General features: G+C 53.9%; 1 protein-coding gene across 1 annotated transcript in view; it reads left to right on the top strand.

Annotated features, from left to right (window-relative positions):
• MYO18B (myosin XVIIIB) overlaps positions 1–16,249 on the top strand; it is a gene marked incomplete at its 5' end in the record, with an annotated part of 150,699 nt that overhangs the window by 83,453 nt on the left and 50,997 nt on the right. The window contains 2 exons of the mRNA XM_084868469.1: positions 1,323–1,427; positions 6,426–6,578. Coding sequence (XP_084724595.1) covers positions 1,323–1,427; positions 6,426–6,578 — 258 coding nt within the window. The remainder of the gene's footprint in view (positions 1–1,322; positions 1,428–6,425; positions 6,579–16,249) is intronic.

The raw sequence follows: 16,249 nt of genomic DNA, 5'->3' as shown, positions 1-16,249 counted from the left end.
TGGAGAGATTTATAAAGGGGGGAGCGTGAGGTCAGGGAAAGGTGTTTTTTTCCCACGACAGGCACTGACACTGCCTTCACATCTAGTGACTGCTCTGCTCAGTCTCTCTCTCCCTCGCCCTGGCAGGAAATCAATTGCTAGCAACCTGGGCAGGAATGCTAATGGCCATCTGGAGTGGCAGTGGAGCAGGGGCCAGGAGACCGATAACTAGCTGCTCTTAGCAAAAACTGACTGAAGAGTAGGCACTTCGGAGCCTCTTTCTGACTCAGTCTGTCCATCTGTGAAATGGGGCCACTGGAGGCACAGGGTTACAGAGGGAGCGTGAAGGGGTGAGGTAACGTAGATGAGAGAGGCTGGAGGGGGGAAGAGGGTGAGCAAAGCTGGTGGGGGTGTTCACTCTAGCGGGGAGCACCTGGCCTTGCTGGGTGATTGCTGAGAAATCAGCGCCAACTGTAAATACAGCGAGTCCCTTGTAGCCAGATGCCTTCATCAGTTCAGGCTGCTATACCAGAATGTCACAGGCATTCGCTTCTCACCGTTCTCAGGCTGGGGAGTCCAAGACCAAGGTGTCTGGCGTGGGCCCTCTTCCTGGCTTTTAGACAGCCACCTCCTCATGTTAAGTGGGGAGAGAGAGAGAGAGAGAGAGAGAGAGAGAGAGAGAGAGAGAGAGAGAGAGAGAGAGAGGGGAAGAGGAGAAGCAAGTTCTCTGGTGTGTCCCCTCTTATAAGGGCACTTATCCCATCACGGGGGCTCCACCCTGATGATGTCATTGCAACCTAATTACCCCCAGAGCCCCACCTCCAAATGCCCTTGCATTGGGGGGAGGGTTTCAACAGGTGGATTTTGGAGGGACACCCGATAATCTCAAATCCAACTACTTTTTTTTTTTTTTTTTTTTTCTGCATCCTACTATATTTATATGTTAAATAAGGGAGGCTGATGCATGGTAATAGGTTGGATGTTGTGTCCTGCAGAGCCTGAAAAAATCAGAGGGCCAAGACTTAGAATTATTTAAGCTAAGGCATGGCACAGGAAGGAGACGTCTGGCAGGGAATGGGTAGGGACCTGGGGGGCGGGGCTTCACAGTGAGTGGCAAGGGCTCCCCGTAACCGCCCAGCTCCCCCCATAGTTGTTGGGCTCCCAAGCTTTTAGGCTCCTGAGTCCCCCAACAGAGACACCTGCTCCTAGCCACCAGGCAGCCTTTGTGGAACTGGGGGAAGGGCCCTGAACTCCACATCATCCCCTCCGCCTGGGCAGGGTCCCTGCCTTGTGGGACTTGTCCAGAGGGAGCTCATTCCTCCTGTGCATGCATCTGCCCACAGCTCCGCCAGCTGGAAATGCAGCTGGAGCAGGAATACGAGGAGAAGCAGATGGTCCTCCATGAGAAGCAGGATCTGGAAGGCTTGATCGGGACCCTCTGCGACCAGGTGAGGAGGGCCGCCAGCAGACACTTGGGAGGACACGCTCCCTGCCCCGGGCCCTATAATAGGGGGGGGGGAGACATATAATGGGGAGGCCAGCTGGAGGGGTCTTAGGGCCTCCACCTGCTTCCACCGAGTGCCCTCTTCTCCACCAGTTCTGTCCCCGCCCCCATTCACCGGCTCCTCCTAAAGGGCCTTCCGGGGTCCACACTCAGCAGGGTTCTCGGAAGAACCCAGGAGAACAAGAAGGTGGTGCAGCCAGAGCGACAGAGGCGTCATTCTTGCTTTAATGGGGCCCCTGTGCTCACAGCTGGCTTCTTGTGAGAGCAAGACTCTTGCTAGAGGCAGCCAAGCTCAGAGAGAAAACAAACAAACCATTTCCCAAACAGTTGGTGGCCCCTGGGTTTCCATTCCTGATCTCCCTGCCTTCTCTCCCTCCTCGTTCCCTCTCTCCCAGAGGAAACCGTTGACTTGAGGTCGGGCATGAATTCCTCTGCATGTATGTTTACACTTTGACCACGTGTAGCATATACAAGTCTACTCTGTACCGCTCTGTGTGATAATTAGGCTGTGATAATCCACGTAGCTCTAATGCCACCATTTTAACTGCTGCACAGTAGATGCACTTTTAAATTCCCTTCTTCTGTCGGTGAATATTCAGTCGTTGCCACTCTAAGACACACACTTGCAATAACGTATTCTTATATACGCACACAGGGACAGGTGTCGCCAGGGTGTGGAGCTGGAAGGGGAATTGCTGGCTCCTAGGACGGTCTCATTTTGGAATTATTAGATGTCGCCCAAATGGCTCCCCACTGTGACTGTGACAGTCGACACTGTCACTGAGCAGGATTTTTTAAATGTTTGCGTCCCCACATCTCCACTGACACGTGGCCCTGCCCGAAATTTTTTAAGTGTTTGCCAGCCCCTGAGGGTTTATTGTGCTGCTGCTCCCCTCGCCCCAGTGAGGTCGTGTGTTCTTGATGTTTGTTATGGTCTTGCCTGTTCAGTCTTTTGGCTTCTTTTTTCTGTCGGTCCTTCTTGATCCTTATAGACCATTTTTGTTTACATATGTTGCAATTATCTCCTACTCTGTGGGAAATCATTGCACTTTATGATACCCTTCACGTAATAAAAAGTGTTATTTATTTTAAATGTTTTCACTGATTTTTTATTTTTATTTTTATATATTTTTCAAATATATTTTATTGATTTTGTACAGAGAGGAAAGGAGAAAGATAGAGAGTTAGAAACATCGATGAGAGAGAGTCATCGATCAGCTGCTTCTTGCACACCCCCTACTGGGGATGTGCCCGCAACCAATATACATGCCCTTGACCGGAATCAAACCTGGGACCCTTCAGTCCCCAAGCCGACGCTCTATCCACTGAGCCAAACCGGTCTCGGCTGATTTTTGATTTTTGATTTATTTTATTTTATTTTATTTTATTTTATTTTATTAGAGAGAAAGAGGAAGGGAAAGGAGAGAGAGAGAAACATTGATTGGTTGCCTCCCACATGCACCCGGGCATATGCCCTGACTGGGATTAATTCAATTTTAGTCTCTAACTTTTCATAGGACAAGGTAATTTACTTACATTTCTTGCAATGACTGACATATTTGAATTTATTTCTGTTCTCTTCTTTTGTGTTTAGTATTTGTTGGTTCATGTGTCTCCCTCCTCCCCCCCTTTTTTTTCCTTTTTCTTTTTGCTTGACTGTTTTCCTGCTTTTGGATAGATTGATTGTGTAGTCATTCTGTGATCACTTTTGCTCACTGCTGGTGCTGAAGCTACAAATCATATTTCTATTCTTGTGATAGTCACCGTACATTTTAAGACAAGCACTTTTTTGTAATTTGCCCTAACATACTTTATTTAATTCTCACAACGATGCTGTGGGGTAGGTAGTATTAGTTTATACACATACACGAAAGAAGTGAAGCTCAGAAGTAAAGCACATTGCCCAGGATGTCATAGCTTGTCAGTGGCCTGTGTGGATTTGAAATGACGTGCCTATTATTTGAAAGCCTGAATTTAAAAATATATATATATTTTGTTGATTTTTTTTTTTTTTTTTTTTTTTTTTTTTACAGAGAGGAAGGAGGAGGGATAGAGAGTTAGAAACATCAATGAGAGAGAAACATGGATCAGCTGCCTCCTGCACACCTCCTACTGGGGATGTGCCCGAAACCAAGGTACTTGCCCTTGACTGGAATCAAACCTGGGACCCTTCAGTCCGCAGGCTGACGCTCTATCCACCGAGCCAACCCAGTTAGGGCGAAAGAACATTATGTTGCTTCAAAATGATTAAGATCCAGTTAACTAGAACCATCCTTTTGTGGACCATCATTTTTCATATTATCATAAGTCAGCCCATTTCTGCCGTTCATATGCTGTGCAACCATCAGCAGCTCACCTTCTCTGGCCGAACCTCAGTTTCCCCGTCTGTAAAGGGGCTTGGTTATCCTTGACCGCCGTCCCAGATCCCGTTGTTCCCGCGCTCAGAGACTTCTCTGACCACAGACATTTAGCAACTGCCCCCACCAGGCTGCCTCTAATATTAATGGCGAAGCAATCGAGGCTTGACCGCTGCTTCCCACAACAGCACCGAACATTATTTAGATTTATTGGTTAATTATTCACCAGTTTTATCTAAATTTGAATCTTTATGCTGTAAAATGTGGACTTGCAGAGTGACATTCATTCCCCATTAACCTAATGAGGCCCTCCCTCTGCCCTCCCCTCCTGTAGCCATTCATTACAGAGAGGAGGAGGCCTCGATCTGAGATTCTGCTGTGAATTTCGTTTCCAATGATCCCCCTGGGAAGGACATGGTGGCGCCGTTGTCAGGGTCGTTCTGGCAGAGAAGAGGGTAGAATCTGAGCCATCCCTCCTGCACGGTCAGTGCCAGTATCCGGGGGGGTACCTGATGCCAGCCTGCTCCACGGGAGAGTTAAAGGCACTTTAGGATGTGTGCCGAACAAGAACAGACACAAAAACAAGACAGGTGCCAGGCACGCTGCTTGGATGCAGTCATGGTATAGGTCCTGGGCTCAAGGGAATAAATTGGGATCTGGGTTCCAGTAGGCACTGTGGTGCAGTGGTTAGAGGTCTGCATTTGGATGCCGGATGCCTGGGTTCAGAGCCCTGCCCAGCAGCTAGGGCATGGCCTTGGGCAGATCACCTGCCCGCTCCATGTCAGTCCTGTCAGCTGTAACTCCGTTTCCTACCCCGTCCCCATTTTCATACCTTCATGCTAATCACCCAGAACAGAATGTTCAAGCCTGTTTCTCAGGCCCCGTCTGTGCTCTCTCAGAGCCTTTCACATGCAGGGCCTGCCCTGCGTCTCGCCGAGCTGTCCCATACATCTAAGACTCTTCCGGACCCCATCCCAGCCTGGGTGGGACCGTGCTCCTCGGCTTCCATGACTCATTTCCCCCAGTGGGAAGAGCGAAGCATACCTCTCTCATCGTATAGTTTACGAAAAGGACCTCTTTGCAGCCAGCAAAGGTGGGTTCCTACCCTAACTCTGCCACCTATTGCCAGCTGCGCTATCTTGGGCAAACTCCGTAAGCTTTCGTTTCTTCACCTGTGAGATGGGGACGATGCCACCGCACAGCTCAGAGACTCACTCGGATGACGAGATGTGCTGGCCTCCGTACAGTGTTTAGAACCGTGTCTGACAGTCATCCCTCTGTGTCTGTAAGCTATTATCACTTTTATAAAGCCAATCATAATAATAATGTCTATTGCTAAGAGATTGTCACAGGAGTTCGACGTAATGACATGTGACAGAGGCCTGGCAAAATGCCCAGGCCTCAGCTCGGCTCAGCAGGTGAGGACATACATATACGTGTATAATAAAGCCTATTATGTATCTCGCATTATACAGGGTGTCCCAAAACATGTGTACACACTAACAGCTGATAGCTCAATTTTGAAAGTGAAATGTATTTCAATAACCACTGCCTTTATAATTATTCTCTCTCTCTGTGTGTGTGTGTGTGTGTGTGTACATATTTTGGGGAAACACCCTATATCTATAATCTCCAGCGTTTATAATGTAAAGCAATCCATCTGAGAACAAAGAACCAACTCATTTTTCAAAGCATTGGAAGCTGGTGGCAGGGAAGGACTAGTGCGGAGTCTGAAGGAGTGCATTCCCGGCCATCATCCCTTCTTTTCGTAAACACAAGCCCATCACCCCCTCTTTTCGTAAAGCCCTGGGCAGCACGCACAGTGCCTTCCGACCCGTCATCACGTCCGATTTCTACCTTACCTCAACCCGGAGGGTAGGGGTGTTCTTTAACCTCCCCTTTGGCAGACAAGGACTCTCCGGTTAGAGCGGTGACCTAGCGCAGCCACAGTTCAATCCCGCCTTCCTTCTAGAGCCCCCGGGCCATGGTGAGCACTGCAGGAAATTCCTGTGCTTGGCACAGAGACCCAGGTACCCGGATGTGGGGAGACTGAGCCCGGGGGCTGCGGCATCGGGGCCCCGTTTTCTGTGATATTCCCGCTGGTCCCCTGAAGAGAAGGGCGCTGTGTTTTCAGGGGAGACCATGGTCTGGGGGGGGGTGGTTTACGTTGAGCCCCGCGTCATCTGTCTCCCTTGGTTTGTCTGTCTTAGTGTTGTCTGGGCAGTTGTCACGCCCTCCCTGGTGCCGAGGTCAGGGTGTGGCTTCAGGGTTCTGAGGAAGGAATACACTTCTGTGGAGAGTGGCCTGGTCAGCCTGTCCTTCACTGGCCACGGGGACCAGCTCAGGGGACAGAAAGGCTGGTTTAGAGCTTTGAAAGCTGCATAGCTATGTTAATACTATTTACTGACGTGTGTAACATGCATGCAGAGAAGCAGAGAAGTACCCCATGTCCCATCCATGCAGCTCAACACATTTCCATGAATTCATGAAGGCAGCGCCCAGATCCATAACATTGAGAGCTTGGACCCTGGCCACCTGAGGGCTTTGCCATCTCAGCTCATGAGTTGCCATCCCTTGGCTTCCAGATCGGCCATCGGGACTTTGACGTGGAGAAGCGCCTGCGGAGGGACCTCAGGAGGACTCACGCGCTGCTGTCCGACGTGCAGGTCCTCCTGGGGACCATGGAGGACGGCAAGGCGTCGGTGAGCAAGGAGGAGATGGACAAAGTGCACAGCCAGGTGGGTTCCCTCACCGGGGAGTGGCGCTCCCTCGGGGTGTGTGTGTGGCCGTGGTGCTGACCGAACATGGGGGACACCCCCAGACATTCTCAGGGCTGGCGGGTCCCATGGAGGTGGCGCATGAGGAAGAGGGGTTTGTCCATGACTGAGGCACAGGCATGCCTGAGGGCGGGCCTGTGTCTGTACGCAGGTAGGGCTGGGTGTTTGTGTATACCTGGGTGCATCCCCGCATTGACTGTGGGGACTGGGTAGGAAACTGATAGCAATAGCATTAATAATGCGAAACATATTACAAGCAACAACAATAACAAATAATAGCTATTTGACTGCCTATTGGAACGCCACAGACAGTGATGGCAAGATGATGCTGATCGCCGCTGCCGCCTGCACAGGATGTCGCACTGAGTCCTCAGTCACATAGTCATAAAGTGGCAAAGCCAGGGTTTGAACCCAGGTCTTCAGGCCCCACCATCCCTGGCTGCCTTAGAGGAGGCCTGGAGCAGCAGTGAGGGCCAATAGGAGGTGAGGCCAGGCTGGCGTGGAGGAGCGCGGGATGCGAGCTGGTGCGGTGGGTGCCGGGTGCAGACAGTGAGGGCCAGGTGGCAGGTGTTGAGAGGTGTCCGTGGGTCAGATCCCATGTCCTGTCCTCTGCAGGACCCAACCCAGGGCTGTACATGGTGTCTAGCTGTCATGCCGGCCTCGTCTCCTCTGGCCTGGAACCGTTTGTCCGTCTTAACTTGTTTTCTGTGACCCTGATAGTTTTGAGGTGTCGTGGCCAGGTGTCCTGTAGACCGTCCTCCAAGTTGGGTTTGTCGGATGTTTTCCTCCTCACCACACTGGGTTTATGGGGTTTGGAAAGCATACCCCGGATGTGCAGGCCTGTGAAACCAGAAGACACACGGGTACAGGCCCTCCTCTCTTGACGATTCTGTGATTCTTAGCAGTTTCCTTCATCAGCGCACCCTCTCCCGGGGCTTGTCCGGGCGTTCCTGGTTTTAGTCGGTGACCTGGGCAAGCCCTCAGCCCCAGGACAACCAGGACAGGTGGCCAACAGGTGGGTGGCAGAGCCTGAGCCTCTGGGTGGGCAGAGATGTCCATGCTCTCAGCCAGGAGCCAGGCATCCGGGGCTGGTGCCAGCCCGCTGAGCGGAGCCATGTCCTCTGCCTGTCTCCCTCCGGATATTCCCGACGCCACACGTGTGAGCCTGCCCCTCCCCACAGGTGAGAGTTCTTGAAAGGAACCAGGGTTGTTTCGTGTCTTTTTTCTTTAATATTCATGAGAACTCTCCCTTTGCGGGGTAAAACTGTGTGTTTTTGCAAACTAGTGGTATTTAATGAAGGCGCCTGGAGCTGAATCAAAGAGCTCCATTCTTCTGAGAGGCCTTCCTCCCCGTCTCTGCATCCGGCTCCCATCAAAGGGAACCCACAGCCCTGGCTTCCCGTCGCTGTTGTCATGGAAATGGTTATAAGGATGGCATCGCGTGGACCAGAGGTCAGGGTACGGTTGCTTTGTCTCCCAGCGCACGCGTCCCGGATGCCGGAGTCGGAGCTAATCAAATAAAGCCGTGATGACATTGGGCGCTGCTGCTTCTCCTCGCCTATGAATGGCATTTGTCCTTTACCTGAAGGCTCCGGGGACGGAGGCAGGGAGGGCCGGCAGGAGGGGGAAGAGAGGGAGAGGATGCCGAGTTTGCCGCCGGCTACATCTTAAGTGCTGGGCGTGGTGCTGAACCCTTTCATTCATCCAGGCCCTACTGTGTGTTCTCAAGGCCCTACTGTGTGTCAGACGAGGTGGTCGATCTAGTACATAACCGTGAATAAGACAGGCACGGAAGGTCCTGGAGACAGAGCCTTTTTGTTTTGTTTTTTTAAAATATATTTTATTGATTTGTAACAGAGAGAAAGGGAGAGAGATAGAGAGCTAGAAACGTCGATGAGAGAGAAACATCGACCAGCTGCCTCCTGCACACCCCCCACTGGGGATGTGCCCGCAACCAATGTACATGCCTTTGACCGGAATTGAACCTGGGACCCTTCAGTCCGCAGACTGACGCTCTACCACTGAGCCAAACCGGCTTCGGCAGAGCGTCTTCACTCTGCCCCTAGGGCCAGGATGCCCAGGTCCCATCTAGAATCCTGGAAATATTACTTGGCTCTTTATGCCCAGTTTTCCCCCCACCGGGAGCCTGGCTCTGTCCCAGTTAATCACTGAGGTTTAAGGCCCCGGTGATGAGACACGGAGACCTTCTGGAGGGAGGCAGAAAAAACACGCCTCTTTGGATTTGAATCCGGCTGCCGCCGCTGCCTAACGCGCTGTATTATTTGGGGCAAGTCTCTCTGCCTTTCAGAGCCTCCTAAAGAGGGGTGCCCTGGTCAGTTTGACACAGCAGATAGAGCGTCGACCTGGGGACTGAAGGATCGTGGGTTCGATTCTGGTCAAGGGCACATGCCCAGGCTGCAGGCTCGATCCCAAGTAGGGGGCATGCGGGAGGCAGCCGATCAACGATTCTTTCTCATCATTCATGTTTCTAGCTCTCGCTCCCTCTCCCTTCCTCTCTGAAGTCAGTAAAAACATATTTTTCTTTTTTATTTCTTTTTTTTTTTTTTTAAAAAAAGGGGGTGATGTTCCTGACATCTTATGCTGATAGAAAGGACCCCAGACCACGGGTTTGAAACAGTCCTCTCAGTTGAAAGCTACCTTCACGTCCAGTGCTCCCCACTGGCTCCCCGTCCCTCGCTGGTGTCTGTCTGGGCACACGCTTTTACGAGACCTCCTGAAGCAGGCAGACGGGGCCACGTGCCGGGTTATCTCATGGCACCTGTTCTTCAGGAGCCGATTGCTGATTAATTCCCATGACATGTTTCCACTGGAAACAAACTAATCTGGAGACAGGAGCGGTCCCAACAACCGCGACGTGTAATTGAGATAATCGCTGCGCATAAGCAGCATCTGCGAGGAGCAGATGCGGCACCTGGCTGCGCGGGGCGGCGCTGTCTGCTCCGGGGCAGCGGTTGCTTTAAAAAAAAAAAAAAAAAAAAAATCGATTCCTGCCCCTGACCTTTGTCTCCTCCCCAAGGGAAACGTGTTATTTGATTTTCGCAAAATAGAAAGGAGTTTGTGCTGAACTCTCCCGTCGTTTCATTAATTCGGGCCAGGGGCTGTGTTCAGCCCTTCCTGCTGGGAACAAAGCTGCCGCCGAGTCTGAGTCACCGGACCCCCTAATTAGCTCCTGAGTCCATTCCTCCTCCTCCCCGCTTGTCACGCACCACCTGTGTCTCTCAGACTCTGCCGGTCTCTGGGCCTGTCCGTGCCATCTTCCCAACACCAGGTCTTTGAGGGCAGAATTTTAAAGCGTAAATACAGTCTGGGCTCTTTGTGCTGAAGATCCATCCACCAGTGGCCCCAGAACACAGCCCTGCGGATGGATACAGACAGGCCCGTCAGGATGCACAGCTAGCGCCTACCCTCCGGGGACCCCCGACCAGCGCCGAGAATAGCTTGGGGGTCCCCCACACCTGTTCCCACCTCCCCACCTTTGCCCGATCTCTGCCCTCGCCTGGGCTCTTGCTTCTTCCCTCTGAAACCTCTTCGCCTCATGGACCGTTAGCCTCTGAACTTGGGTCTGGGTCTGGGCATCGTCCCTGGGGGCCACCTCTGACCCCCCAGAGGCGGCGTGAGGGCCCCACCTCTCCTCTCGCGACCTCCTAGGTTTACCCCCAGGATAGAGCATGCTGTTCTAACCACCACCCAGGCCCGCCGGTGCACTGCCTGTGGGCCCACTGCCGCTGCCTCTGGGCTCTCATGGCCCCTCCGGAAGCCCCGAGGGGTCCCACAGGCCCTCCCAGGGGGTTCCCGCTCAGCTCCAGTGTCCCGGCAGGTGGGCCCAGTCGGCTGTTGAGCTCCCAGGTGCTCAGGCACCAGTCTGAGGGCCCTCCCCCCCATCCATGCAGGGAAGACTGATAACGCTGACTCACCCCGGCGCCTTTAATGGAGACATCAGTCAGCAGGCGTCACCCCTGCTTCCTGGAGACATCGGAAATAATGAGTGAGCTCGGCAGCGATGGCCCCGATGGCAGCCTCCGTGCCAGCGAGTCTCAGAGCCCTCCTCTCAGCCGGGACTGTGGGACAGGCAGTCGGTGTCCTATTTGACACCCCCCCCCCATTTTTTTTTTTTTTTTTTAAAGATTAGGTGGAGTGGATTGATTCAATATTAACATAACCTCCTGTCAGAGGAGATAGAGACCAAATCGCAACTGGTTAAAACACGGTTATCGCGGGCCGCTCACCCCACAAATATTGACACTTCCGGCGCTGTGGTGCTTGGAGGAGATGCAGGAGGAGAAGGCTGGTCTCATCATAGGCCCCGCCCGCAGGACCTGTGACTGTCGAGCTGCGGAGAGCCCGCCCCCTGCACAGCCCAGCCATTCGCCTGGGTCATGCTAACATCATAACGATGATCCTGGTGGGGCAGCCAGGATGTCACGGCCTCATTTTATCTCCCAAACCCACTGGAAGGCAGTAGGTTCCATGCGGAGGGGCCTTTCCCTTTGGGGCCCGAGTGCAGGAGTGTGTGTGCATACAGCAAGCGCTCAATGGCTGGATGAGTCAGGTCCAATGAGATGGGCCATGACTCCCTGTACGAAGCAGCTGGGATCCGGCCCATTGTGCGCAGGAGGAAGCTCGGAGTGTGGGAAACTCACCCCAAGTCCCAGACTATGGGGGGAAGTGGGATTAAGAAAACATAATTCATTTTGAATTTCAAACTGACGAGGAGTTGCAAGAGTCAAAGGCTTCTTAACACCAGAGACCTATCCTGGGGAGCAGCCAGGGAGCAGCTAGGCAGCGAGCGGATAGCTTTCTTAGAGCGGATATAGGGTTCAAGTGGGCAGCTCGGGGCAGTGGGAGCTCAGGCTGCAGACCAGACGGTTAGTGATGCACCAAGGTGACCTCTTGGCCTCGCCCCTGCCAGGGCCCGCCTGTGGAGTCCTTCCCTTGCTGGGGGAAAGGTGAACAGGATCCAGGTGGCCCCCAGGAGCCCGCCCTCTAGTGGACAAACGGACATGGAGGCGCTCAGATCCTGTGCTCTTTAGGGGAACACTGGGGAGCCGGAATATAACTGGGGGGGGGGGGGGGGGGGCGGGTCGTAATAAATGGGATGGGGGCAAGGCCGGCTTTTTAATTTTATCCTGCTTTTGTAAGTGTGGGGCTTTTCCTTCTCTGGAGAGCATCAGTGAACCCCAAATCCATCGTCACACAGAGCCGAAATCGGGAAGGAAGTTTTTGAAGTCTGTTCAGTCATGCAGGACCTGAGCAGTCCTTAGGTCCGGAGATGCAAAATCAGGTCAGACCCTGAGCCCCTCAGAGGAAGACTTAACACAAGGGGAGGGGCCTGCTGTACCGGAAGGTGGGAAGCGCAGGCCACAGGGCCTCTAAGAAACAGCCGTGGATGTAAGGGGGATATCGGTTCAGGTCCCGGCTCCACTCCCCAACTGTCAGCTGTGTGACCAGGACACGTTAACGCAACTCTCTGGTCTCCAGTTTCCTCTCCTATAAAATCGGGATGAAAATATGCATTTCCCAGTCGTTGCATGCTGCGAATTAACAAGTACATGATAAGCATTAATAGAGTAGTTGGCGATCATTCCGCTGCTAATGAGGGTTATGATCACGCTGAAGAAGGTAGAAATAATAAATACCCAGAAAGCATTTGATGCATCCACAAACGCTGGCCCTCTATCTAGCACGGCGGAGGGAAGATTACAGAGCGCCCGGCATATGCCCAAAGCACCAAGGACTAAGGACACGCCGAGAAGCCGCCATATGGTCTTGGGAAATTTCCCTTCGGAGCCACTGTCATCCCACCTCGGGCCAGACAGACCCGTGGCGGGCCCGGCCTGACATTTGTAATACGTTTGCACCGAAGAAATGTGTTGACTCGAGGGGCTGTCTTTGGCCTGAGACGTTGGCAGGGCCTTGCGGGGACAGACTTGCTGCTGAAGGTTAATGTTTACCCCGGGCCCTGATGGGAAGTCAAGGCCTGGAGTATGTTGCCGTGAGCCCGCCAGACGCTCTGAGAACACTTCCCGGTGGCGTTTGCGCCGCGGTCCTTTTAAATCCCCCGAGTTGTCCAGCCAGACCCAGCGATCCCGGTTCTAACCACTCTGCTGACTGACATACCAAGCTTCTCCTCTCCCCGCCTCCTCCCATATGTCTGGCCGGCTCAGCTCCGGCTAAATAAGTTCAGAGCAAACGTTGTGCCCAGGTAGTTAGCGCCGGCAGATGGCCTCGCACGGGGAGGCGGTGGATGTGGATGTGACGGGAATCTCAATGGCCCTCCCGCCGAACGGAAGGACATGGCTGTTGGGGAGAGTGAGCCCGAGGTGAGCCCGGCAACAGAGTGAGACTTGCGTGCAGAGGGACCTGCGTGGTGGCCCGGAAATAATTTGGAGCCTCATTGGCTCGGATCTGACCTTGAGCCAAGTCCCTTCCCTGGCTGCAGCCTCCTCCTTTGTAACACGATGAGGGCTGATGCCTCCCTCGCAGGACTGTTGAAATCTGGTTTCCCCCACTTTCCCCCACTCAACAATTGGCAAGGAAGGATAGGTACCCCCCATGGGGGGGGGAGGGAATCCATACACAGAATGGTAAACAATAAATGAGTGTTGTTCTCTCATGGGGTTTTGGGTGAACAGCATCAGCAAACCCTACTGCCAGCAGGTTGGAGTGTTTCCTGTGTGGCTGTCACCGTGTGTGTGTATGCCTCCTCTGACTGGCTCAGTCACCCTGTGACAGCAGCCCAGCTCACATTGGCTCCAGCAGAAAAAGACAAAGTTAGTGGCCAAACTATCTGAAAAGTTCTGAGGCCAAGTCCGCCTTCAGGCTTGGCTTGATCCAGGCGCTCCAATCATACCATCGACAATGCGTCTCCTGCCTTAGCAACCTCGATGTCACAGGGTGTTCTTAGGCAGTCTCTTCCTTCGTGGTGGGCAGGGAGCCTCAGGCTCTTGGCCGACTTGTTGCATCAGAAAGAGCCGGCCTTGTTCCCACAGTCCCAGCCACACTGTGATCCTGCAGCCGTCCAGCGGGGCCGATGGGGAGGTGGCGCTCTGGCTGGCCGAGGCTGAGCCAGGTGCATCTCCTCTGGGCTAGAGAAGAGAGGGTCCGCCCCAACAGACCCACTTGCTGCAGGGAACATGCTGCTGCTGTCAAAGCAAGGGGGAGCGGCCGCCGTGTGGCCGGTCCCCGGCTTTCCCCTGCAGAGCACACATGGTGGGCACACATGTAGCAGCGCTCAGAGGGGAGCGTGGTGGCCGGGCTGCCCGGGGTCACGTGCCAGCTCTGCCGCCTGGTTCTCCTGTGACCTTCATGAAGTCAGTTGTCCTCTCTGTGCCTCGGTTTCCTCGCCGCCCCGGCAGGGATGGCTCCCGCCCCCACCTCCGCATGTTGTCGTGGCGGTGAAGTGAGTTGTTGCGTGAAAAGCGTTCGGACCGGGGCCTCGCCCAGAGGAACCTGCGTGCGTGGTGTGGTGTTCCCGAGGTGCCCCCCAGGCGTGTGCACAGCTACCACGACGGTCCTCAGCTTCCTGCCCAACCAGCGTGAGCTGTTCTTCCCGCCCCCACGCTGTGAGGGGGGGAAACCGGAGCTCAGAGACCGAGTAGCCGCGTCGTCATCACAGACGCAGCCTCGATGAGCCGTGGGAAGGCGTTGGTGGTGGCAGCTGCCACCTGGGATGCCCATTACTGGTTGCCAGGGCCGCAGGGCAGACCCAGCCTCCCCACTGCTGTCCGCGTGCCCTCTGCCCTCTGCCGCACCCGGACCTCCTCCCGGGGACGGCTTTCGGGGCTGTGGCGGGCAGGCTCCCGCCACCACCGCCGCCGCCTCTGATGTCAGCCCCGCATAACTCGCCACCCGACTTCATAAAAACATCCGTCAGACAGCCTCGCCACGGACATAATGTGCAGTGAGTTATTCTCATGCCAGGCCATCCATACCGGAAATCCGCCCCAGACGACCCCGTATTTCTTCCCGCTCCCCAACGTGTCATGAATTGAACGTTTTTAAAGCCGGGCGTTAAGATGACTGGTGGCCAGCAGCCTGGAGCCCGCCCGCTGGAGGCCTGGGCCTGGGCAGTTCCTGGTCGTGCCCATCCGGGACCTACAACAGTCTGGGCGCGCCTGCCTGTGCCCCTGGGTGCCCCTCCCTCCATTCCAGTCTGCCAGGAGGCTCAGACTCACCCCTCCAGACCTGGGCCCGGCAGCTGGGCCTCTCCCCCAGCCCACTCACCTCCTAAGCGGTGTTAAACAGCCCTGTTCGGGCCGATAAGAGGGTGGAAGGGATGAGTAATAGCGGCGACCACCACCGATGCTTTTTCCATGTTTTCTCGGTGCCAGGCGCTATGCTAAGCACATCCTTGTTTTTACTCGTGTATCCTGCAGAGATCCTACGATCCACCCTCCCCATTGTACAGATGGGGAAACGGAGGCACGGCCAGGGGTAAATGACTGGCTGGGAGAGGCCAGTCTGGCTCCGGTGCCCGAGCTCTGACCTCCACACAGAGGGTAGAATCTGGCACGTGGCAAGGGGCCACACGCGCTGGTCCTTCCTCTTTCCTGCCGTCTGAACTTGTTCATCTCTGTGACCCTGTGTGTTTCCTGAGGCCCCACACTGGTCCGAGCTCCGAGTTCTTTCCGTTCTCTCCGATCTCTCTGCCTCTCACTGCACACGCTGCAGCCTGATTCCGTCACCACTCTCCCGGTGGCTTCCGTGAGCCACGGAGAGTTTGCTCTGCCATTGAGTTCTGTGTTGTAATCCAGCCTACCCGCATGGTGGTACTTTGCAGAGAAGGGTGGTGGGGCCCAGCAGTTAAGAGGTTGGGTTCTTGCCGAAACCAGTTTGGCTCAGTGGATAGAGCATTGGCCTGCAGACTGAGAGGTCCCAGGTTCGATTCCGGTCAAGGGCATGTACCTTGGTTGCGGGAACATCCCTAGTAGGAGGGTGTGCAGGAGGCAGCTGGTCGATGTTCCTCTCTCATCGATGTTTCTAGCTCTCTATCCCTCTCCCTTCCTCTCTGTAAAAAGTCAGTAAAATATATTTTAAAAATATATTAAGTATATAAAGTATATATAATATATATATATATGCATATATAAGTATATATTAAGTAAAATATATAAAAAAATAAATATAAAATATAAAAAATATATAAATATATATAAAAAATATATTAAGAGGTTGGGCTCTGGAGCTGGACCAGCCAAGCTTATCTACCGACCAGCGGTGTGACTGTGGGCCAGTCCCTTCCCCGCTGTGAGCCTCAGTTTCCTCCCAGGTCGACGAGTCCTCATGGCGGCCCCTGACTCCTAGAGGTGCTGAGGGGCTGTTATGAAGCGCAGTGCACTGTCAACGGTCCCCCAGCAACAGTAGCAGGTGTGGTCATGGATGCCAAACCCATCCTGGCCAACATAACCCCATCCCTAACCCAGGAGGAGCTAAACATCCGCCAGCAGCCACCTCCACTGACTGCGCGCTCTCTCCCTCCATCTCTGCCTGGGGATCATTGGTCCCTGCTTGCTCCAGGGAGGCGGGAAAAGGAAGGAGCATTCCTGGGTCATACACATCTGCCATCTATAAAATGGGGTTAAAAATAGAGCCCTCTCCCTCCGGTGGCTCTG

Source organism: Pipistrellus hanaki (assembly GCF_964339955.1).
Source record: "Pipistrellus hanaki genome assembly, chromosome: 19".
Classification (NCBI taxonomy): Eukaryota; Metazoa; Chordata; class Mammalia; order Chiroptera; family Vespertilionidae; genus Pipistrellus; species Pipistrellus hanaki.
Note: the sequence above shows the minus strand (reverse complement) of the source record. Positions and strands in the feature narration are given on the sequence as shown.